At 41.8% G+C, this 23,493-nt stretch overlaps 2 protein-coding genes across 4 annotated transcripts in view; one reads left to right on the top strand and one right to left on the bottom strand.

The window, feature by feature from the left end:
• Window positions 1-4,408: 4,408 nt before the first annotated feature.
• Window positions 4,409-18,228, bottom strand: NOA1 (nitric oxide associated 1). Of its 2 annotated transcripts, XM_015068532.3 has the most exons (7): window positions 16,862-18,209; window positions 15,385-15,549; window positions 13,880-14,085; window positions 10,919-11,050; window positions 9,637-9,753; window positions 5,470-5,590; window positions 4,409-4,723 (listed from the first exon to the last, which is right to left on the bottom strand). In XM_015068532.3, exons 1-7 carry the CDS (start codon window positions 18,204-18,206, stop codon window positions 4,521-4,523), a joined length of 2,289 nt encoding a protein of 762 aa, XP_014924018.3. In that variant the 5' UTR covers window positions 18,207-18,209; the 3' UTR covers window positions 4,409-4,520. The 2 variants fall into 2 exon arrangements, with proteins under 2 accessions (XP_014924018.3, XP_026913168.2); XM_027057367.2 differs by lacking the exon at window positions 9,637-9,753 and having other exon boundaries at window positions 16,862-18,228.
• The window catches only part of POLR2B (RNA polymerase II subunit B), a 41,432-nt gene continuing 35,824 nt past the window's right edge, over window positions 17,886-23,493 (top strand). Inside the window, exons 1-2 of one of the 2 annotated variants that reach the window (XM_015068530.3) lie at window positions 17,886-18,025; window positions 18,442-18,780. In XM_015068530.3, the coding sequence (XP_014924016.2) occupies window positions 18,762-18,780 (19 nt within the window). In that variant the 5' untranslated portion in view covers window positions 17,886-18,025; window positions 18,442-18,761. Of the gene's footprint in view, window positions 18,026-18,112; window positions 18,249-18,441; window positions 18,781-23,493 lie in introns of those variants that run through there. The other variant, XM_015068531.3, reaches the window with a different exon arrangement.

Here is a 23,493-nt window from a genome sequence, read left to right as displayed (position 1 = left end):
AATTAAACACACCCACAGGGGTGCTGGACATAGACTGCTTGGATTTGTTTGAATCACAGCTCCATCATTCATTAGTTGTGTGACCCTGAGAAGTTACTTATGCCTTAGTTTCCTCATCTGTAAATGTGGGTAAGAATAGTACCTCCTACATGGGGTTGTTGGAAGGATTCAACAAACGTATCTAAAGCACTTAAAACAGTGCCTGACTTATTATTTTTTATTTTTTTTTTGTCTTAGTATGAGCAGGGGAGGGTGGGGGGGAAGAGAGGGGGGGAGAGAGAGAGAGAGAGAGAGAGAGAGAGAGAGAGAGAGAGAGAGAATATCAATCTTAGGCAGGCTCCACACTTAGCATGGAACCTGATACGGGGCTCAAACCCATGGCCCTGGGATCATGACCTGAGCTGAAATCAAGAGTCACACACTCAATTGACTGAGCCACTCAGGTGCTCTAGTGCCTGGCTTATTGTATGTGCTATGTAAGGGAGAGCTACTATTATTATTATAATGTAAAGGAATAAAAAGATAATATGGGCTCTCATATGACCACTATGAATAGTTTGAAATACAACTGCTATGAGGTGGTGCCCTTATGCAGTAAAAGGAGGAAACCCTAGAAGAATGCAAATGCTATTAAGCAAATTGAAGTCTTCTCTGTTGTTATATTCCAGGGGAGGCAAAAACCAACCAATCAAACAAGAAAATCCCCTCATTCTCCTAATTCATTCAGTTATGCCTGCTATTTTCCAGGGACTTACTGAAAAATTAGAAGGGATCTTGGCAATCTTTCACTTCCCAAATCACCTGATGATATATTCTCTAGCATATGTGGTTCTTTTATTTCTGTGGCCCATTTTTGGCAGATTTACCAAAGCTACTGGCTAGAGGTACTGATAATGTTTGCAATTAAGCATCATAGCTGTTGCGTCTACCAATGAGAATATTAAGACCAAAGAAATTCTTCCTCCAGGTTGATTACCTAGAAGATAAATTCTGAGAATTATTTGGGAGGGAAATGGAAGCTTATGAAAAACAGGAACCTGGGGATCTAAGACATGGGTATTTTAAGGATGCTTTAGACAGACTTAGGAATATTCAGATCATGAAAGTCTTATACTAAATGAAAGAATAACAATCCTCTTTGACATGAAGGAAAAAATGAGGCATCATTCCCATATGATGTTAAAATATTAATTTTGAGCTGCCCCCTCCCACTACAGGATATGAATGGGGCAGATGACACGACACAGAGACATTAAGAGCAGGCGGAGGTGCTATCTATTCGATTCACATGAGTGTGAGGTCTTGTTTTTAATGTTTAAGCATTACTCTTTGACAGTTGAGAAAACAATCCCCCTGGGAGGAGGAAAGCAGCCAAGAGAAAATGGAACAGTCTGAGAAAGAATGGAAATGATTCTATTGCTCCACCAGACAGAGCCAAGTGGGAGGGAAGCCAGGATAAATGATCAGAGGCTGTCTACGAAACAGCTCGCCTCAGCTTGAGCGCTGGGTGCCTACTCAGTGAAGCAATCACAGCTCTGCCACGGCTGGCACAGCTGGAGTTCCAAGTTAGTCATCTTCAGGAAACTGGCCTTGATCTCCATTTTGTAAGAAGTGTCTGTATGCTCAAGAAACACAAGTGTACACGATTGCATCTGTGCTCCACTTCTCCTTGGTTGTCATGGGAAGTGAGTGTTGCAAGTAACATAAACAAATTTAGACTCTGGGGAACTACACAGTAAAGTTCTAATTGCCATTTATGGTGATTAAAAATATGAAATGTGTTAAACTATGTTTCAGTAACTTTGAAGAAAATGCTGTTTCAAGGAGGGGAAAAGGAGAGATAAGGTATAACTTAAAAAAAAAACTTTGAGTTTAATGTTACAAAGAAGTCAAAAACTTTTTTTTTTTAATGTTTATTATTTTTGAGAGAGAGAGCATGAGCAGGGGAGGGGCAGAGAGAGAGGGAGACACAGAATGTGAAGCAGGCTCCAGGCTCTGAGCTGTCAGCACAGAGCCCCATGCGGGGCTTGAACCCACGAACTGTGGGATCATGACCTGAGCTGAAGTCGGGCTCTCAACTGAACCACCCAGGTGCCCCAGAAGTCAAAAACTTTTTGATGGCACATCTTTTACTTCTCTTAGGTGTCATGAATACAAAAGAGGTGACATGTTAAACACCACAAAGCTGCAGAGCTTGTAAATGATCTAGCATGAACTTGCTCAATTCTTTTCTGGCCACTCAAAACAATCACTGTTCTGTGGAAAAGTGAGCAGGCTGTCCTGACATTTTGCCATTAATTCTCCTCTTTACTTATTCCTGCATGTTGCCATAGTGTAAATGATTAATGATTCAATCGAAGTCTCCATACTCAGATTACTGGATTAACAAGTATCAGTAAACTGACTAAAGCTCAGAAAGCAACAGTGACAGAACTTTAAGTAAAATCTACTGCGGAGCAGTTGAATATACCAGCAATGATCCTGGGCTGCATTAGGTGGCAGAATATGGAGTGAATTAATACAGATCCTAGCAGAAGTCCTCAACTGTCTAGGCATGTGGCATCCTGTTTGTGGTATTGGAACCACTCTTTCCTGGCTTTCCTGCCTGTTTTTGCTGAGAATTATGAAGGGACTGAGAAAAATCCAATGTTTTCCTCTCGTTCTATAGGTGAGAAAATGAAGACCTGAAGAGGTTAACTAATATAACCAGGGAAACTAAACTTGCTTAATTTTGCTGTTTGAAACTTCTAGCAAGGTACACTGAACATCTGCTTCAGTCAAGCTTTATGCAGCAAAAGCATAGAATTTTAGAGGTAAAGGAGATCTGAGAGTATAAATTATGAACATTTAAAAACTGAATCTCTGTTAATCAAGAGGCCAAAAACCTAGAGAAAACGAGGAATGTTTTGCTTTCTAAAATACATATTCAGAAGTTATCAGAGTAATGACAGCATCAGTTCCTAGGTTTATTTCTACACAAATGCTAAATTTTTCGCTTGTAAAATTAATGATATTTCATTTCTCCAAAATAAAAATGAGAAATTGATTTTCTCAACTGGGAAGCTACCGCCCTCTACAGGGTGGGCTTGGAAACGTGAGGGGTACTTTCGTTGGTCTCTGACTAACAGGTCAGGGGGAGAGGTTACTGGCATTTATTTATCTGGGGATGAGGGATGCTGGCATTCTGAAATGCAGTCTTACACATTAAAGAACTCTGTTCCCCAAGATGCCAATAGTAGTTACTTTGAAACGTAATGAAAGTGAGATCTATGGTTTTTACAAGTTGAATGTTAAAATGCTAACCATTTATTGTAAGCGGTTTTAGTGAGATGGGGGTTAGCGGATGCTTGTTGACAGAGAACATGGGTATGTCTACTAATTTTATGCTAAACCTTAGCCTACAGAAAGTTCATGGATCGGACTGCATTTCAGGTCAGCCTTTCCCATTAGCATTTCTCTTAACATTGGGATCTGGTACTTGACTTGCTAATTGTTCACTGTACACGGCTATAGCGCTACTTATCGAACTAGGAATAATAAAAGGTAGATTTCTGACTGATGTAATGTTATACAATGTATATAGGCGGATGTTGATAAAATGGTTAAAAGTGCTCTGATAATCGCAGAACAGACTTTGAGTGCCAGAAGGATGTAACCTGAATCTTAAAAGTAAGATTCTCAGGTAGGATTATGTAAAGGTGAATGTTTGTTTCTCCAGTGTTTATTCTCCCTTAATAATAATCCAAAATAGTCTCCATTTCCTCCTACATCTCCCAGCTTTCAGGTGGGTAGGTAATGACCATATAACTTGATCAATAGACAGTATGAAATGTGTGCAACTTCTAACCTTTTCCCTTTCCTCGAAATAGGGAAATTGTGCTCTTCACTCACTTTTCCTCTTTCCACTTGCTGGGAAGGGATGACAACCTGAGCAACCATCTTAGACCTAGGAATGAAGCCATGGAGCCTTCCACCAGCTGCATACCTGGATGACTATGTAGAGCAGAGGCACCCATTCATTCCTGTCTTATTTGAGCCCATTTATTTTGGAGAAATCCTCTTTTTGCCATTTTTTCATATGCCAACTGCTTTGTTGCTCTCTCAACTAGACTCCAAGTAAGAAATGACATCTGGTCTTCTTTTTTTTTTTTAAGTTTATTTTTTTTAGTAATCTCTACACCCATGTGGGGTGCGAACTTACACCCTGAGATCAAGAGTTGCATGCTCCTCTGAGTCAGCCAGGCGCCCCGACATCTGGTCTTAATAAATAGTGAGAGAAACTTGAATGTAGCTGAACTCCTTTTGAGGTATATTTGGATGACAAATACATACATATACACACCCTACAAAAAAAACAACTTGTATTTACAAACTCAATACAGTACAAACAGGCACAGTCCTTGGTGGCTTAAAGGGAGCAAAGAAAGCTTTATTATAGTTATGTTTAATACAATTTAACATATGTAGTTATGTCCAGTATAGTTAATATTTTCAGTGTGAACAGGGTCAACTTCATATTTCTATCTGTTTTTCTTCTTCTGCAGATTGTACACAAGGGAAGGAGGCTTCTTGGTTTTATAGGCCACACTTCTCTTGATGCGCTCGCCTTTGATGTTAACGATATATGGCAAGAGAGGGGGCCGGACCGTCAGAACTGTTCCTTGAGGTGTATAGCCTCGGAGACGCAGTCTGTCCTTAAACTGAGGTGTTACTGCAACCCAACCTATGCAGGCATGTGATAGAACACAAAATGGTGTTAGCAACCATCTTATTAAAAATGTCAACCCCAAGCTCAAAATGGAGCACCAAAGGAGGCTACTGGTCTCTCACTTTATTTTTTAAGAAAGCATACAATGCATTTATGAAAAGGTACAAATTTATTTTCAGAGTAGGCTGCATTTAATGAATAAATTAGTATATTTCTTTTCTTCTTTCTTTTAATGTTTAAGAGAGAGACACAGCGTGAGTGGAGGAGGGGCAGAGAGAAAGGGAGACACAGAATCCGAAGCAGGCTCCAGGCTCTGAGCTGTCAGTAGAGAGCCCGATGCGGGGCCTGAACCCAGGAGCCGTGAGATCATGACCTGAGTCGAAGATCATGACCTGAGTCGAAGTCGGATGTATAACCGATGGAGCCACTGGTGTCTCTACATTAGTATATTTCTTAAAATCCTCAGTTTATGTCAGATAAATGCACATTTCTATAAAAATACCAGTAAGGCCACTTAATTCACCTTTTAAGTCTATTTATTTATTTTGAGACAGAGAGCATGAGCAAGGCAGAGAGAGAGAGAGAGGGAGAGAGACAATCCCCAGCAGGCTCTGTGCTATCAGTGCAGAGTTCCATGTGGGGATGGATCTTACAAACTGTGAGATCATGACCTGAGCCGGGATCAAGAGTTGGGTGCTTAACTGACTGAGCCACCGAGGTGCCCGTATTCACCTTTTAAAAAGTGCTTGGTGTACAATTACCTGCAGAAGAAAACTTGATGTCAGCCACTGCTTCAGATTCCCCAAGTCCTTCATTTAATGTAATGTCTTCACCAACAAGAGGAGGAAATCCTGCCATTCTTTCTTCTCCACCCATTGGAACCTGCCATTGAAATAAAATGATTGTTTGGAAGTTCAAATTAAACTGCCCATAACTCTAATATTAAGTAAAGCACCGATACACTAGTTATGTGGAGGGATCAATAATAATCTCAGCTATTGAAAACCCCAAATCACTTCTAGTTCAAATGAAAAGCATGGGAACCCTGTGACGAGATAAAGCCTACAGATCCCAGGACGTTAAGAGCTGCATGTGAGTATGTGTCCAGTGGTAACCTCCTAATAGCAGAATCTTATTTTACTAGTTTACACTGTTTTTATAGCCCTCCATAAAGCTTCACAGAGTAACACTGGGCAATTAAAGTAACATCCTTCAAAATACCTTAGGTCTCATAGGCCTGGCTGGCCTCAAAGATTAATCCCTGCCTCATTACAAGTGAAGGGTACATGTGCAATGGGTAAGGTTTAGCTTCTGTTTATAGATGTGTCCATGAATGGGAAGTAACTGGATAATAACTTATTTATTAATAAATCTTTCTCTGTTTAACACCAGGGACACAAAGATAGATGTTACAATATGGTCCCTGTGCCCAAGGAGATCAGAAGGTGGAAATAACATGTAAACAAATTACAAGGTAAGAAATGTCATGGGAAGCATCTATCAAGTACTACAGTTGAGGAGGAAGAAGTAATGAATGTTTTAGTCAAGGAAAACCTTGACGAAGCAGCTATATCTGAGGAGTATCTTGAGATAAAGTTGAAGTTACTCAGTGGAAAAGTATTCCGGGTTAGCATCATGTACACAAACAAGACAAAGAATGATGAATTCAGGGAATTGTAGTTGAACTGTCTAGGGTATGTTAAGTCTGTGTATATGTGTGTGTCAGTGATGAAGCTGTTGGTTTAGACTTCTCAGTAATGTGGAACTACCAAGGTATTATAAGTAGGAAAAAGAACAGAGATAAGAATAAAAAAGAATACTGTGATCTGCTTTGTATTTTGGAAAGATCTCTATAGTGCAGGGTTTGTTAACCTTGGCACTACTGACATTTTGGGCTGAATAATGCTTTGATGGGGGCTAGAGGGGAAGGCTGTGAGGCTGCATAATTGTAGAATTGTAAATGTCCCCTGGGGGCAAAAGTCAATCCTGCATGAGAAGCCACTGCTTTAGTGGCTGTAGAGGTATATTTGGGGTGGGGGTGGGAGGAGGGCAATAAAAGCTGGAAGCTAAGAAAATACTTCAGGATCTCAAAAACAGCCTAATGAAAGATTACAGCTTGAACTGGGAGGCTGTATTCAGTGATAATGAGAAGGGAGGGCTGACTTGGATTTGGGAGGTAAGTAAGAAAACCAGGAGGCAAGAATGAGTCTCAGAGCACCCCCCAGAACGTTTCCCTTACTGGGAGAGAAGACTGGGATAGTTGCTTTGGAAAGCATCAGTGATGTCCACTCTGAAAACTATACAGATGCACAGGGGCAGAGAACGACAATTCATTTTCAGGAGAGCCATGTTATACAAACTATGAAGTTTCCTTCCCTGGAAATCTCAAGCTGTGTTTGAACTCATGTATTATTGTTTTACCTAAAAAGGAAGCAAATTTAACCGGAGAACTAAAGTCTTTTAAATGCAGAAACACCAACAGATCTATATTGCTGATTGCCTTTATATATTCACCCATCCTACAGGTCTCTGGAATATTAACGTTAGGGCAGTTATGTCAATGGAGTTTTTTGGTTTTTTAAAAATTTTTTAATGTTTATTTATTATTTTTTTTTTAATTTTTTTTTTTTTTAACGTTTATTTATTTTTGAGACAGAGACAGAGCACGAACGGGGGAGGGTGAGAGAGGGGGACACAGAATCTGAAACAGGCTCCAGGCTCTGAGCTGTCAGCACAGAGCCCGACGCGGGGCTCGAACTCACGGACCGCGAGATCATGACCTGAGCCAAAGTCGGCCACTTAACCGACTGAGCCACCCAGGCGCCCGTTTATTTATTTTTGAGAGAGAGAAAGAGAGTGTGAGCAGGGGAGGGGCAGAGAGAGAGGGAGACACAATCCAAAGTAGGCTCCAGGTTCTGAGCTGTCAGGACGGAGCCTGACACAGGGCTCAAACTCACCACCCCTGAGATCATGACCTGAGCCTAAGTCAGACGCTTCACTGACACCACCCAGGTGCCCCTGTCAATGGAGTTTTAATTTCAGTCTGGCTTTCTTAGGAAATACAGATAGAAAGAAACATTTACTTCTCAAGTCAGGTTTATTTTTATCCTCTGTGGAAAGCAGTGTATATTGTGGGTTCTGGCTTACATTTAGTTGCATAAGCACTAATCAATACTAAACCACCTTTGCTGGATGCACCTGGTATTTGTGTAGATGTGTTTCATCATCATCACAAACACTCATGTAGCAGTTACAACAGTGCCCTGGAACTTAGTTCTCGCCACAACCTTGTGATGTAGGTACAACACAGTGTTACACAGCTTTGTCAAGTGGTGGAACAGAGCGAGCATTTAAACCCAGTCTGGCTCCAATAATCTAAATATTATACATTATACATTACCAATGTCTGTGTCAGGTCTTATTATTAAAGAGCTGAAAACAGTTCCCACTCAGTACTTGGTGAACTTTGTAAGAACAATTTCAATGATACAGGAAGGGACAAATGGGGACTGCAGAGGATGGACATGAGGAACAGGAGCAAGCTTGACAGTAAAAAGAAGGAATAAATAAGCAGGACACTGAGGGATACTGAATTTCTTGTTTTTGTTTTTGTAATTCTTTTTAATGTTTATTTTTGAGAGAGCGTGTGTGTGCAGTGCATGAGTAGGGGAGGGGAAGAGAGAGGGAGACGTAGGATCCGAAGTAGGCTCTGTGCTGACAGCAGAGAGCCTGATGTGTGGCTTGAACTCATAAACTGTGAGATCATGACCTGAGCTGAAGTAGGACGCTTAACTGACTGAGCCAGCAGGCACCCCAAGTTTTGTTTTGTTTCCTTCCTTCCTTCCTTCCTTCCTTCCTTCCTTCCTTCCTTCCTTTCTTTCTTTCTCTTTCTTTCCTTCCTTCCTTCCTTCCTTCCTTCCTTCCTTCCTTCCTTCCTTCCTTCCTTCCTTCCTTCCTTCCTTCCTTTTCCTCCCTCCCTCCCTCCCTCCCTCCCTCCCTCCCTCCCTCCCTCCCTTCCTTCCTTCCTTCAGATGAGAGAAACTGGATGCGCCTGGGTGGCTCAGCTGGTTGAGTGTCCGACTCTTGATTTTGGCTCAGGTCATGATCTCATGGTTTGTGGGACTGGGCCCCACACTGGGCTCTGTACTGACAGTGCAGAGCCTGCTTGGTATTCTCTCTCCCCCTCTCTCTGCCCCTCTCTGGCTTGTGCTGTGTCTCTCAAAACAAATAAACTTTAAAAATAAGATTAAAAAAAAAGGTGAGAGAAACTGTAACATACTTACAGGTGGAAGGAAGGAGCTGGTAGCGCAGGAGTAAAGAGGCAGCATAATCTCTAAGTAACTGGGATTAAGAACCTGGGAGGAGAGCTTTTCCACCCAGACCAGGACTTCTCAACCATGCAACTACTGACATTTTGGATCAGAGAATTTTGTTTTGAGCATCTGTTGTGTGCATTGCAGGATGTCCAGCATTATCCTTGGCCTCCACCCACTAGACGCAAGTAGCACCCCCCAGTTGTGAGAACATCTGTAACTTCTCTTCCCTCAGCATTATCCAATAAACTTTCTGTGATGATGTGACTGCTGGGCAGTTGAAAAGTGGCTAGTGCAACTGAAGAACTAAATTTTAAAGTTTATTTACTTTTAATTAATTAATTTAAATGGCACTTGTGGCTATTGTATTGGTCAGTGTAGTTTAGAGAAAACACAAGTCTGTAGCTATTCTAGGATCAGTCCAAACAACATCCTTTTCTTCTACAACCCATTTTACTTGCTAGTCAAAATCCTCAACCAGAACAGGTGAGGAGACAGCTAGCTGATTGTATAACAAAGATGGTTATGTCCAAGAAAGGCTTTGTTAGCAGGGCTGTGGGACTGTCACAGTGGAGGTTAACCTAACCGTGCAATCTTCAAAGTGTGTTGCCTCACCTTGAGTAATGTATGACCGGCATGTTTCTTATACATAGTATCTGCCTTGTCCAAGGAAGTAATGTGCACAGGAAGGAGGCTGGAAGCCACAACTGTAAACCAAGCTGACTGATTTCCCTTAAGAAAGGAAGAAAAGAAGTTATTTTACAGAATGAAAAACTTGCAAAACCAGCACATTACAATGTACAATCAATAAAAAAAAAAAAATCAAGCTGCTTTTATAAGTAAATGGATATGTAAATAGAGTATAAGTAATCTATAAGGAAACATAAATAAATTATAAGTAAATGTTCTAATTGTCCCAGTGTAAGGCTAGGTTTAAAATATTAATGTTCTATGGGTTTTAATGAAACACAAAACCCAAGAAATATGCTATAGCAATAACTTGCAAGTTGCATTTAGTGTTGTTGGATACATCCACATTTCATTTCCCTTTTTCCTCACTTTGGGAAAATACGGAACAGTTCTATAAATACTCTAAAATCCCCAGAATAATGCTAAGTAAATGAATACCAAACAAAAAAGTACATACATAAATGTATACATTTCATGGGATATAAAGCAGTGTGACGGGTGCAGGGCTGGCTCAGTTGGTGAAACATGTGACTCTTGATCAGGGCACTGTGAGTTTGAGCCCCACATTTGGTATTAATATTACTTAAAAAGAAAATCTTTATTTTTTTAAAAAGAAAATCTTTAAAGCAAAACAAAAAAAGAAATGTGGGATTTATTTAATGCACACTAACCCTACACCTAAGGTTGGACCTATGATTTCCATGTGAAACAATACCACAGGATAGGTACAGTAACTTTTCTCCATGCCAAGTTGTCTGGGGCATTTAATATCCTAATGAAGATCTAGTTTCTGAGACCTACTAGTTGTTTTTCCTCCCCATTTCTTTTTCCCAAGTTTTCATTATGGAACATTTTCAAACAAACAAAAAGCATACCAACCTCCTCAACAGTCATGATCTAGTTATCAACATTTGCCAGTCTTGTTCACATATTTGTATCCTTAAACTAGTCATTTTTTAGTAAAATTGTTTTTAATGTTTATTTTTGAGATAGAAAGTGCAAGCAGGTGAGAGGCAGAGAAAGAGGGACAGAAAGAGGGAGGGAGAGAATCCAAAGCAGGCTCCGCACTGTCAGCACAAAAAGACCCATGTGGGGCCTGAACCCACAAATCTCGAGATCACAACCTGAGCTGAAGCTGGATGCTCAACTGACTGAGCCACCCAGGTGCCCCAGTAGGTCATTTTTTAATGGTGCAGACTTTTCTTACCTGCAGAAAATCAATGCGGCCTATGGCACCCAAAAATAGAACCGTTCCTGGTTTAAGCACAAAAGTTCTTGGAACAATGGAATGTGTTGGCAAAACAATATTTACTTCTTTTTCTGTTAGAAGGTTTAAAACCTGTAAAGCAAAGGGTAGATTTTTTAGAGAATTATTACTTTTTAAAAAAACGTTTATTTATTTTTGAGAGTGCAGACAGGAGAGGGGCAAAGAAGCGGGGCAGAGGATCCGAAGCAGGTTCTGTGCTGATGGCAGCGAGTCCAATGTGGGGCTTGAATTCCTGAACTGGGAGATCATGACCTGAGCCAAAGCTGGAGGCTCATCCAACTGATGTACCCAGGTGCCCCAAGCATTACTTTTATTGAAGATATATTTTGATTTACCTCTTAGGTAAAAAAATATTTCGGACTTCACAATAAACCAAAACATGTCAGAATTTGCTGCATATAAAATTTCTATATTCATTCTGTCTAAATCAATTTATGGATGGCTCTACTCTTGCTTCACAACTTAATATTGAGTAATGGCAAAACAACTTTATGGGAGTATGAGACTTTCTATGTGAGCAGCATCCCTCAAATGTCAAAACTGGTGTGAACTGAAAACAACTGATGAGTCAGTTTCAAGATGGCATATATATGCTCTCCATCAAGGCTTCTGGGGGGCAGGGGGTCAGCTAAAGGTAAGGCAAAATACTACTTATATCCCAGTGGCAAGTATGCATGCATTAAATGCAAAATGGTCACCTCATTCTAGGAGCAGGTAAAGAGTTCTGAAGAACCTTTTTCTGCATTCTAGTCATTTTATTTCCCCCAAATGCTCAGCAAAAAATGAGAAAAAGTTATGAATCCTCTGGCTGCTTCTTCTTCTTCTTTTTAAAATGAATCCTCTGGCTTCTAAGGATGAAGAGTTCCTAAAGAGACTAGAGAAAATGGAAAAGGAAAGCCAAGAAGAACAAGATTTTGGTAAGATTTAAAGAATCAAAATCTGATTAAAAAAGAGCAATATTATGGGGCATCTGGCTGACTCAGTCAATGGAGTCTGTGACTCTTGATCTCAGGGTTGTGAGTTTGAGCCCCATGTTGGGGGCAGCAATTACTTAGAAAAATTTTTTTGACGAGAAATATTAGAGAAGGTAAAAAAAAAAATGGATAAAAAACTTTTGTGAACTTGTTTAAGAAAAATAAGGAAATAAAGAATATGTGAAACCTAGAGAGCCTCACAAGAAAATACATAACAAGGGGCTGCAAGTACTTTTCCTCAGCATTTCTGTTTGAAAAAAGCACATTAAAAGCCACCTGCAGTAAAGAAACCTTTTAACACTTTTTAGCAGAGCCTTTAATACTTTTATTTCAAAACAGAATACCTTGAATCAGTTTGGGAAACACTAGTTTAAGGCATCTAATAAATGTATTAATAAACTGACACAGAAGCAGACTGCCAGAGACCTTTTAGTTCTAAAAATCTGAGGGTCTCATTCTGCTGGCTAGAATATTTAGCAAATTCTTGCTTTTCTATTTGACAAGAGGGTATATATGATGGAAATAACTGCTATCCCTGAAGAATACATTGGTGAAGTGAAAGTGCTGGAACGTTACCAGAAAGCAATCCAGTTGCTCTGAAGTTCTAGATTGTGAAGAGACAGGTGACAAGCAATTACTGTGGGAGTGCAAAAATGTTAAAAAATCTATATGATTCTGTGACATGGGACACGAAATAAGAGTATCATTCTGATAACAAAACTGTTAAGTGATCCACATAAGGCAAAGAAGGAAAAGAAGCTAAGACACCAACGTTGTTTCACAGGCATATAGACATAATTAGGCGATTCAGGAACTTGGGTCAGTGACCAGATTCAAAGGAAACTGATTAATAGATCTGTTGTAAGGCTATATCCTGGATGCATACCAGTCAATCCAGGACTTGGATGATTATCAAAACTGCAAATGAATAAAAAGTTGTGAGATTTAATGAGTGTGTGGAATATAGGCTAACTTTAATGAGATAAAACAAAGTTGCCCAGGAAATCCTGCAATTGGATTAAAAAGATGTATTAAGGGCAGGCACCTGGGTGGTTCAGTCAGTTGAGTGTCTGGTTGAGTGTCCGACTTCAGCTCAGGTCATGATCTTGCAGTTCATGAGTTCAAGCCCCACATTAGGCTCACTGCTGTCAGTGCAGAGCCTGCTTAAGGTCCTCTATCGTTCTCTCTGCCCCTCCCCCACCTGCATGCTCTCAAAAATAAAACATTAAAAAAAAGATGTAATAAGGGCAAGAGAGAGAGACGATAAGCCTATTCTCTCAGGGAGAAGAGCTGCAAGAAACAGACAAATTATCTGGATTATGTCAGTGCAGTAAATGTTCAATGTTTTGTTGGATGAACTAATGAAGGTGAACAGTAGAGTGAGGAAGAGACAGGACATTACACAGTAAAGTAGTTCAAAGTCTAGCAAGGGTAACAGGCATTTAGTCCATACAGGTCCATTTGAAGAACAATAGGTACAAGTTACAGGGAGACTGTTCAGCTCAACCCAAAGAGTAGGTCAAGGCCAAATGGGGTTACCTTGGGAGATGAGGGGACACTGCTTCAGCTGGTGGTGAGTCACTCCTTACTTTAGTGTGAGCTGGATGGACAGTTTTAGAGGGAATTCAAGCATAGAATAGGTGGCTAGACTGCAGTGATATTTACGCTTTCTTCCAACCTCAAGATCTAGGATTTTATAAATGTCTCCCTAATAACTAAGGTAACAACAACAATAACACAAATATGTTGGCAGTGAAGCCTACCAAATGGAATACACATCTTGATGGCAGATAGATCACCCTGAACTGCTTCTAGGAAGGAACGAGAAGTGAGTCTGAAGTGAAAGAATACATCCTTTCCTGTGTTCTGACAATTAAGACAATACTTGTGCAATTGAAAGTATTTCTAAAAGACAACAAATACATACACAGTTTTCTTTTGTAATTCCAGGGGTGTCATGAAACCAGTGGGCATCTTTCACATCTTGTGGGGTCAATTCTATTCGTTTGGTGGATTTATCTGCAACCATAACAGGTTCATTTCCCATGTCAAAGGCAAGGGAATCAGCATCAAACTGAAAGGCAGCTTCATCCGTCTGTTCTTCTGAATATAGGAATGTTCTTCCAACTCTTCCTAGAACAAGTTATAGTTAAGCTATTAGTCACTCCTTTGAAGGTTGTAACTCCAGACAGATAATTCTTATTCTTCTTACTTGCCTCAAACAAGTTACTTAGACTAAATACGGTGTACAGAAGCAAGACTACAATGATACCCTTGCCCTCTTTTCAAAGGCAGTGGGAGTCAGACTCTTGCAATGGTCAAGTATGTGGCTAGCTGTGTACACCAGGTGGGGGGATGGGTGGGCAAATCAAAATATTTAAAAGAAAAATTTTTTTAATGTTTTATTTTTGAGACAGAGACAGAGCATGAACAGGAGAGGGACAGAGAGAGAGGGAGACACAGAATCTGAAACAGGCTCCAGGCTCTGAGCTGTCAGCACAGAGCCTGATGCGGGGCTCGAACTCACAGACTGTGAGATCATGACCTGAGCTGAAGTCGGACACTCAACCGATTGAGCCACCCAGGAGCCCCAAATCAAAATATTTTTAGTAAAGGAGGGACAATCTATTTTTTTGTTTATTTTTGAGAGAGACAGAGCATGAGAGGGGGAGGGGCAGACAGAGAGGGAGACACAGAATCTGAAGCAGGCTCCAGGCTCTAGGCTCTGAGCTGTCAGCACACAGCCTGAAGCGGGGCTCGAACTCACAAACTGTGAGATCATGACCTGAGCCGAAATTGGTCCCTTAACCGATTGAGCCACCCAGGAGCCCCAAGGAGGGACAATCTAATTTAAAGCTGCTGCATGCAGTCAACAACCTGTGCTGGTGGTCTGCAAGGAGAGGGTGCTGTTTCTTAGTGAAAATGCTTCTACTGCTGACAGTGGTTGGTGGGCAGTTACTGCAAGTTTCTTTCCCTGGATTTCTCCAAGTATCAGCACAGTGAACTCTGGGTTTCCAAATAGTAGCTTTGCCTCTAAAGGGGCCTCTTTGTTCCAGAACTGGGAAAGTAGTCTCTTCCCAGTAGCCACAAAAACTGGCTAGCCCCAGACAGCTGTATTCCATGTTGCTCCACAAAAATTTTTAGCATAGCCCCGACAAGAGTTTTCTTTTTTTTTTATTTAAAAAAAAAAAAAAATTTTTTAACGTTTATTTATTTTTGAGACAGAGAGAGACAGAGCATGAACGGGGGATGGTCAGAGAGAGGGAGACACAGAATCTGAAACAGGCTCCAGGCTCTGAGCTGTCAGCACAGAGCCCAACGAGGGGCTCGAACTCACACACCGCGAGATCATGACCTGAGCCGAAGTCGGACGCTTAACCGACCGAGCCACCCAGGCGCCCCCGGCAAAAGTTTTCTAAAGAAGATGCTTACCTACTACATAACCGTGCTTTTTCAAAAGATTAAGTTGATGTTGCTCTTGCTGACTAAGATCTTCTTCAGCTTTAGTTGCATCTTTTTTAAGCCTTTTTTGCCTTTCAAACATCCTGTAAGGTGTTGGGTTGCAAATAGGAAACTTCAGAAGGTTTAATGTAGTACCTGAAATACCAAAGAATAAATATGTTGTTATAAACATTATAAAAGAAGAGAGAATAAGGGGAGAAAAACCTACATTTTTGAGGAGCTACCTTGTCTTGGGTACAGTGATTTACTTCACGGAACCTTTGTGACAACCCTCTACAAAATAATTCTTACTTTTACAGATGAGGAAATAGGCTGAGATTGGCTCAAAGGCTCAACCTGGATTTGAATCTCAAATCTGCAGACCTGTTTTTTTTTCCCTTCTTTTCATTTTCACTGTACTATCATCAAGTATAAGAGCACTTCTGTGTATAATTTAACTAAAGTCCTGGACAGAGAAATATGGCCCATCAAAGCTAAACACTGGTTTCAAAGGAACAATGAGGCAGTTTTGCCAACCGTTAAATACAAACAGGGTCACAAAAGGACCTGTTTTGCAATTACAGAAGTTTCTTTTTTCCTTTTTAATTTTTTTTTAATGTTTATTTATTTTTGAGACAGAGACAGAGCATGAATGGGGGAGGGTCAGAGAGAGAGGGAGACAGAATCAGAAGCAGGCTCCAGGCTCTGAGCTGTCAGCACAGAGCCCAACGCGGGGCTCGAACTCACCGACCGTGAGATCATGACCTGAGCCGAAGTCGGGCGCTTAACCGACTGAGCCACCCAGGCACCCCTACAGAAGTTTCTTAAAACCACAAACTTGAGGGGTGCCTGGCTGGCTCAGTCAGTGGAGCCTGAGACTCTTGATCTCAGGGTTGTGAGTTCGAGTCCCACACTGAATGTAAAGATTACTTAAAAATAAAATTAAAAAGACAAACAAAAACCGAAACCACAAAGTTGACTTTTTCTCTCAGAGTCACATCATATAGCATTAGTGAATTATTCAAATGTTAAATGTGTATAGTATACTGATCTTATGAATAAACTTAAGATATGGAGAATAAGACTGAAAGGGTGGAGTGAGCTTTAGAAAGTAAAAGAAGAAAAAAAAAAAGTAAACGAAGGACTTTCCAGAGAAACATACAAATAAGTAAAGCTACCGGAGAAACTTCCAAGAGAGCAGGAACTCTTGCTTTGCTCCCCGGTTCATCTACAGTGCCTAGCACAGTGACTGGAACATAGAAGTGCTCTATGAGAAAATTACTCTAACATATAAGTTTCCAAGCACTAGGCTGACACAAAAGAGAGGTGTGACCAAAGTAGGGAGAGAATTTTTAAAGGGAAGACTCCAGACAGCCCTTGGTGGACATTAAGAAAGGATATACTAGGTGGCCGCGATAAGACTCTCAGCATCTCACAAAAGGAAGGGGACGGGCCTCCTAAGGCTCACCAGGCCAAGAGGAGATGGTGGCTCTGTCGATAGCTTCAGCGCCCTTGGCGATGCAGTAATCAGATTCTAGGAGCGTGTTGAAGAGAGTGGACTTCCCAGCGTTGGTGGCGCCAACCAGGTAGACGTCGCCGCGGTAACGCCAGGAACGCTGAAGCACTGAGATCAATTCTTCGATTCCATAGCCAGTCTTGGCGCTAATTAGCCTCACGTCCTTGAGCACCGTACGGACCCTGGCAGAAGGCTTCGAATTCTCCTTCTCGTCTCGCGGCCCGTCCTCCCCAGCGTGCTGTAGCCCTCGGTGGCTAGACAGCTGAAGGAGCCCTGCGCGGGTACAGTCGTCCCACAGTCGCTCCCGGAGCCGCTGCAGGTAGCCAGGCGCGTCCTGGGGCAGCAGGTCCACCTTGTTCCCCAGCACGATCAGTTGCTTGGGGCCCACCAGCGCGGGCAGCTCCGGCAGCAGGGGGTCAGGCAGATCCAGAAGGTCCACCATGTAAAGCACCAGGGCGGGCCCCGGCCGTCGCAGCGCTGCGCTCACCAGCTCTAAATACTGCTCGCGGTTCATCTCTACGCGCAGAGCGCGCCGGTGGTGCACTAGGAGCCAGCAACGCTGGCACACGGTCCGCGCCAGCCCGCCGTCGGTCTGTGCCGCTGCGCTGAGGAACTTCTCGCTGGGGAGGTAGCCGGGCACGCCGGGATCCTGGCAGTGCAGCTCCGCTCCGCAGCCCGAGCAGTTCAGGCCGCTGGGTGGCACCGTCGGGTCCGGGTGTCCCACGACCGGGTGTTGTCGACTCCTGTCCCGTAGCTTTTGCCGCCGCCGCTCTTCCCGCCGCTGCTGTTTCTGTAGCTCCTCCTCCTCTTGCCGCTGTTGCAGCTCTCGCAGTTGCTCTTCGAGGGTCGGTGCGGGCTCGGGCTCCGAGACGTACTCAGGGAACAAAAAATGCTCCTCCATGTCAGTTCTTCCTTCGTAATCCCTAGTTGCCGTTGAGCCACGAGAAAGCCTACGTCCCAGGTTTGATGGGTGTTGGGAGGAAGAGGCAGCCACACATCTCTCGAGAAGCTGCTCCTGAGTGCCATGGCGCGCTACCGTGGGAGCAGATCCCCGTAAGAAGGGCCACAGCCGTCTGCAAGCCAGGCGAGCAGGCAGCATGGGGAACACCGCCACGGGTAAGGGCGAGGGTGGAGTCACGCGCGCGCAGGCGCACTGAGGTCCGAGGTGCGTGTTAAATTCGAGACGTAAACCCTGGACTAGCTGAGGGCTGTTGTTTGTCCGACACATTTCGTCTCTTCCTTTCGTTTCTATTCCTGTGGGTTCTTGAGATGAAGGATCTGAGGCCTGGAAACCCATTCAAAGCTGCGGCAAAAGCACCGGCGACCTAAGCTGAGCTGGGTGGGCAGGAGGCTAGCGAGGGTTTTACTATCGGGCTTTTCTATGCGCCACCGCTGGCGCAACCTTTTAATGAATCACGTTTTTAAAAACTTGTTTTTTGGTCCTTAAAACTGCAAAGAAAAATCGAATGCCGCATACTCATGGTCCCAAATAAAGCCTTTTATCAATACATCTTTTTGTTTCTTTTTTCCAGGTGTCATCGTGCAAGGATATAGAAAAATAAACTTTAATTGGCATGCGCCGACTGTGAGAGCCTTTCTCGCAATCAGCCAGAGGAGGCGATGGCCCATGATTTGCGCGTGCGCAATTCTAACGCTTACCTAGGCTCGGCCTACCACTTGCGCAGGCGCAGATCTTACGTTGGCTTCTTTGTGGGTGGCCTCTGGCCTGAAAAGGAGAGCATTCTGGGAACGCCGGAGACGGAAATTACTTCGCCTCACGCTCGGGCGCCGGCGGCCGCCGCTCGTTTTTTTCGGATTTCTAGAGTTAGGAACTTGGAAACCCTTTGCCAATATGTATGACGCGGACGAGGGTAGGTATCTACTCAGAACACTTCGAGGCGACCCATCTAAGGAGGGAAAAGTGGGGAGCTGAATTAATTGAGAATTTGCGGCCTCCTTCCAATCGCCGCTTAAGTATTCCCGGTCATGCCCCCCAAAATTCCCCAGGCCGGGTACAAAGCTGGGATTATGAAAGATAGAGGGTGCAGGGAACGTAGCATTAATGTCCCTGGTCAGGTGAGTCTTGTTCTCTCCGCTTTCTGCTCCTGGGTAAGTCTGATACGCCGCTTTTCCATATTGAAATGGCGCGCAGAACAGTTAAGACAAATTCCGTTGTTTGTACTTTGAAGCAAAGGACTCCGTTTTTGATTTCCCCCAGGGCCACAGTGGATTTATTGAATAGTTGAATTTTTGAGTGTCAGCCTGTGCCAAGTATTGTGCTAGGTCAGGAAATACAGCAGGGTCAAAGAATATAGCGTGTATGGAGGGTCGGGGAGGTGAGGAGGGGTTGGTCTCTTTTGGAATTCCTTCATACTGTCAAATGACTAAGTATATTGTCCTAAAAGATCTTTAAATTTCTTCTTCCCACAGGATGGTAGTTTTCAGGTGTTATGTATTTTATTGAGTGGGATCAATATGTATTTTTTCTTTTCACATGTAGAATTCTTAGTCAAATCTAGTGTATTTTCATTATGTATTTTTTAGTATTGTTATGATTTTAATGTTTGTTTATATTTGAGAGGGAGAGAGACAAAGCACAAGCGCGGGAGGGGCAGAGAGAGGGAGACACAGAATCCTAAGCAGGTTCCAGGCTCTGAGTTGTCAGCACAGAGCCCCACGTGGTGCTGGAATCCACGGACTGGGAGACATGACCTGCTCAGAGTCCTACGACTAACTGAGCCAGCCACCCAGGTGTCCCTCACGTATATTTAAAGTTCAGTCTTCCATTATTCACAGCTTCTATTTCAGACTTCACTTTTTTTCCGACTCCCAGTCCTGTGGCCACCTCTCATGTTTCTCTTTATTTCCGCAGCCACTTCATGGAGAAAAAGAAGAGCATAAACTCTACTGTTTAAACTTCTCTGTCTCAGATCTTGAGTCTACAAATTTATAAATATCTTTATTAGATTTCTTAGGTTAGAAATTAGATTTCTTCTAGCTCAGAAAAAAATTTGAAGTTTTTTTAGTTTGACATTTTGAGTGCATAATGTATTCTCATTAGAGCATTAGATTTAGATTAGATTTCTTCTAGCTCAGAAAAAAATTTGAAGTTTTTTTAGTTTGACATTTTGAGTGCATAATGTATTCTCATCACTCACAAGGTAGAACATATAAAAATATTAAAGGGTAAGGTCTTAACTCTTGTCCACGATCTAATGTGAGTCCCTTCCACAGTAGGTAATCTCTGTTCTTAGATTCTCTTTTCAGAGAGCTTTATGCATACTAAATCAAATATAAATGGGATTCTGTTGTCTACCCTTTTACAGACAAAAGGTAACACTCATACTTTTCTGCATTTTTTGAGATATATATAGCTCAATAAATACATATATTTTATATATATGTTTTGTATATATGGGATATTCTCATGAGCACCCTCAGATTTTTTCACACCTTCCTGGTTTGTCTGGGTATACCGTAAGTAGTGTTTTATTGATGGGTATTTGGGTCATATCCGGTCTTTTTCTGGTTCAAGTAGTGCTGTTGTGAATTATCTTGCACTCGTCATTTTGTCCAATGCAAGTATGTCGTTCGGAGAAATTCCTAGGTACAGAATTGTCAGCTTGAATAATACACATTTTAACATTTTGTTAGCTGGTGCCAAGTAACCACTATAGTGATTGTACTAGTTTATATTCTCATTAGCAATGTATAATAATCTTGTGGAAAGAGAGTTAAAGGTATTTCATTTATCAATTCTGCTCCAGCATTGAGTCTACATGCCATTTCTGCTTGTGCCCTTTGATATCTTTATTAGATAATGCCTTCATCAGTTTTTAGACACTCCTTTTCACCTGGCTTCTTTTTCTATATGAAATACTAGATCTCTTGATCTCAAGAAAACGTTTGTTTTTTTGTTTGTCCTTAAACTCTTTGTTTACTTTTCTTCTAATATTTTACCTTTCTCCTTTTATTCACAGCTAGTCTTCTTAAAAAAAAAAAGTTTCCAATTCCCATTTTTTAAATTCTCAACCTGTTATAATCTAATTGTGCTCAAGCCACTACATTAAAACAACTCTTAGAATGTCAGTGACTTCTCAAGTGATAGAGGGATTTTTTTTTTGAACATTATCCAAACCCAGGATGCCTGGGTGGTTCAGTTGGTGGAGTGTCCAACTCTTGATTTTGGCTCAGGTCATGATCCCAGGGTTGTGGAATTGAGCCTTGCATCGGGCTCTATGCTGAGCGTGAAGCCTGCCTAGGATTTCTGTCTCTCTCAAAAATAAAAATAAAGGGGGCGCCTGGGTGGCTCAGTCAGTTAAGCGTCCGACTTCGGCTCAGGTCATGATCTCGCGGTCTGTGAGTTCGAGCCCTGCATCGGGCTCTGTGCTGACAGCTCGGAGCCTGGAGCCCGTTTCAGATTCTGTGTCTCCCTCTCTCTCTGCCCCGTCTCTCTCTGTCTCAAAAATAAATAAACGTTAAAAAAAAAAATACAAATAAAAACATTTTAAACCTTAAACTCTGTTGTGGTATTTAACATTGTTGACATCCTCCTGGAAACTCACTCCTTCCTTCTGCCACATAACTCTCAATTCTTCCTACCTATCTGACTTTCCTTCTCATTCTCTTATACTATTCATATTCTCTCTGGAGGATTTCATCTATTTTCCATGGCTTCAGTTACCATTTATTTGTGGATGACTTTGAATTTATATTTCCAGTCCATATGTTTTGGATATCTAATGCCAGTGGACAAATTCACTTGGATGTGCCCCAGGCTCCTCAAATTTGTCACTGCCCAAACATCTATTTTCTTTATCTGTCTTCCTAATCTGCTTTGTCCTGTGTTCTCCATCTCCATGAGTGGTATTACCCTCTTCTGTTGTTGAAGCCAGAAGCCTGGGCATCATTCTGGATTCCTCTCTTCTGTCCCTATTATCTAATGAGCCACCAAGCCCTGAGAGTTCTGCCTCTTAAATATGTCAAATCTGGCCATTTCTCTGTTCACTCTGCCACAATTTCTAGTTCAGGCCACCACCATCTCTTGCCTAGATTACTTCTCCAGATTCTCAAATGGTTTTGGTGCTCCAGTTTTCTTGCCTTTCCAATTCACTCTCCATACTGTGGCCATAGTGATCTTTCAGAAATGAAATCTGATCTAGCCACACCTTTGTTAAAATCTTAGAATGGTTCTATTGGTAAAAAACAGTCTCTTTTACCACTCCAACTTCACACTCCATCCTTCAGCTACATTGGCCTTCTTTCATTCCTTGAATATCTTTCATTTTGGAGTCTTTCATGAAAATTTTTTTCTGTTTGAAATATTACTATCTCTACCCCTCCTGTCTCACCCCTTTGCTTTTGCCTGGTTTACTCCTGTTTGTTCTTATGTGAGATTGCTGCTCAGCTCAGCTTTTGGGAAGTCTACCCTGACCTCCTTAGGTCTTGGTTAGGACTGTCCATATCACTTTGTTCTTCCTGTTAATTGAGTTCATCTTGTTTGTATCCCCCACAGTAGGTGATAATCTGAGGATACAGCTGAAGATTTACTATATCTCTGGGATACAGTAAATACATTCAGTAAATATTTGATGAGCAGGTGAATGAGTAAATGAGTCTTATTCATGGATTCATTTCTTTTCACATGACTCTAATAGGGGTATTCCTTAATTTCCCCCCTTCAGTCTTCTCTACATAAGTTTTCCATATTCTACCGGAATAATTATCACCTATTTGTAATATTAATACAATTATCACCTTATTATTATCACTTAATAATTATCACCTGTTTGTAATTTAGAACTCTTATTTGAGCTTTATATTTATATCCAGTTGTTTGCTACAAGTATTTAAAGGGATAAATGATCTACAAGTATACCTAAAGCTGACCTCCTTATTTCTCCCCCTTTCCCACCTTTTTATTTGCTTCTCTGTGGCTGTGATGTTAGCCTCTAATCTTTCATCAAAGCTGGGTATCTCTGAACTATTTTAGATACCTTTGTCTTACCCCTCCCACCATGTATAGGGGTCAGTCCAGTCCATTGAAGAAGCATTCATTACATAATTTATTTTGAATATATGTGAATATATATATATATATAATTTTATTTTATTTTTTAATTAAAAATTTTTTTAATGTATTTATTTTTGAGACAGCATGAGCAGGGGAGGGGCAGAGAGAGAAGGATACACAGAATCCGAAGCAGGCTCCAGGCTCTGAGCTGTCAGCACAGAGCCTGATGCAGGGCTTGAACTCATGGACTGTGAGATCATGACCTGAGCTGAAATCAGACACTGAACCAACTGAGCCACCCAGGTGCCCCATGTGTGTTAATTTTAAAATAGAAAATTCTTAAGTTTTGCAGACTGCATAATAGTCAGAATATAAAAATACAGCACTTTTTTTTTTTTTGAGAGTGGGTGGTGGAGGGGCAGAGGGAGGGAGAGTGAGAGAGAAAGAGCCTAAGCAGGCTCTATGCCCAGTGAGGATGGGGGGGGTGGGGGGGCTTGATCTGAGTACCATGAGATCATGACCTGAACTGAAATCAAGAGTCACACTTAACCAGACTGAGCCACCCAGGCAT

This window comes from Acinonyx jubatus, chromosome B1 (assembly GCF_027475565.1).
Source record: "Acinonyx jubatus isolate Ajub_Pintada_27869175 chromosome B1, VMU_Ajub_asm_v1.0, whole genome shotgun sequence".
Classification (NCBI taxonomy): Eukaryota; Metazoa; Chordata; class Mammalia; order Carnivora; family Felidae; genus Acinonyx; species Acinonyx jubatus.
The sequence above is the reverse complement of the archived record's forward strand: the minus strand, read 5'-3'. Positions and strand labels throughout refer to the sequence as shown.

Excerpts from the sequence above, each read along its gene's own strand:
- NOA1 (XM_015068532.3), bottom strand. The coding sequence starts at position 18,206 with ATGGGTTTCCAGGCCTCAGATCCTTCATCTCAAGAACCCACAGGAATA. Across the intron at positions 15,550-16,861 it reads CACCATCTCCTCTTGGCCTG|GTACTACATTAAACCTTCTG; the intron begins GTGAGCCTTAGG and ends TTGGTATTTCAG. Across the intron at positions 5,591-9,636 it reads CCGGTCATACATTACTCAAG|GTTCCAATGGGTGGAGAAGA; the intron begins GTGAGGCAACAC and ends TTTCAATGGCAG.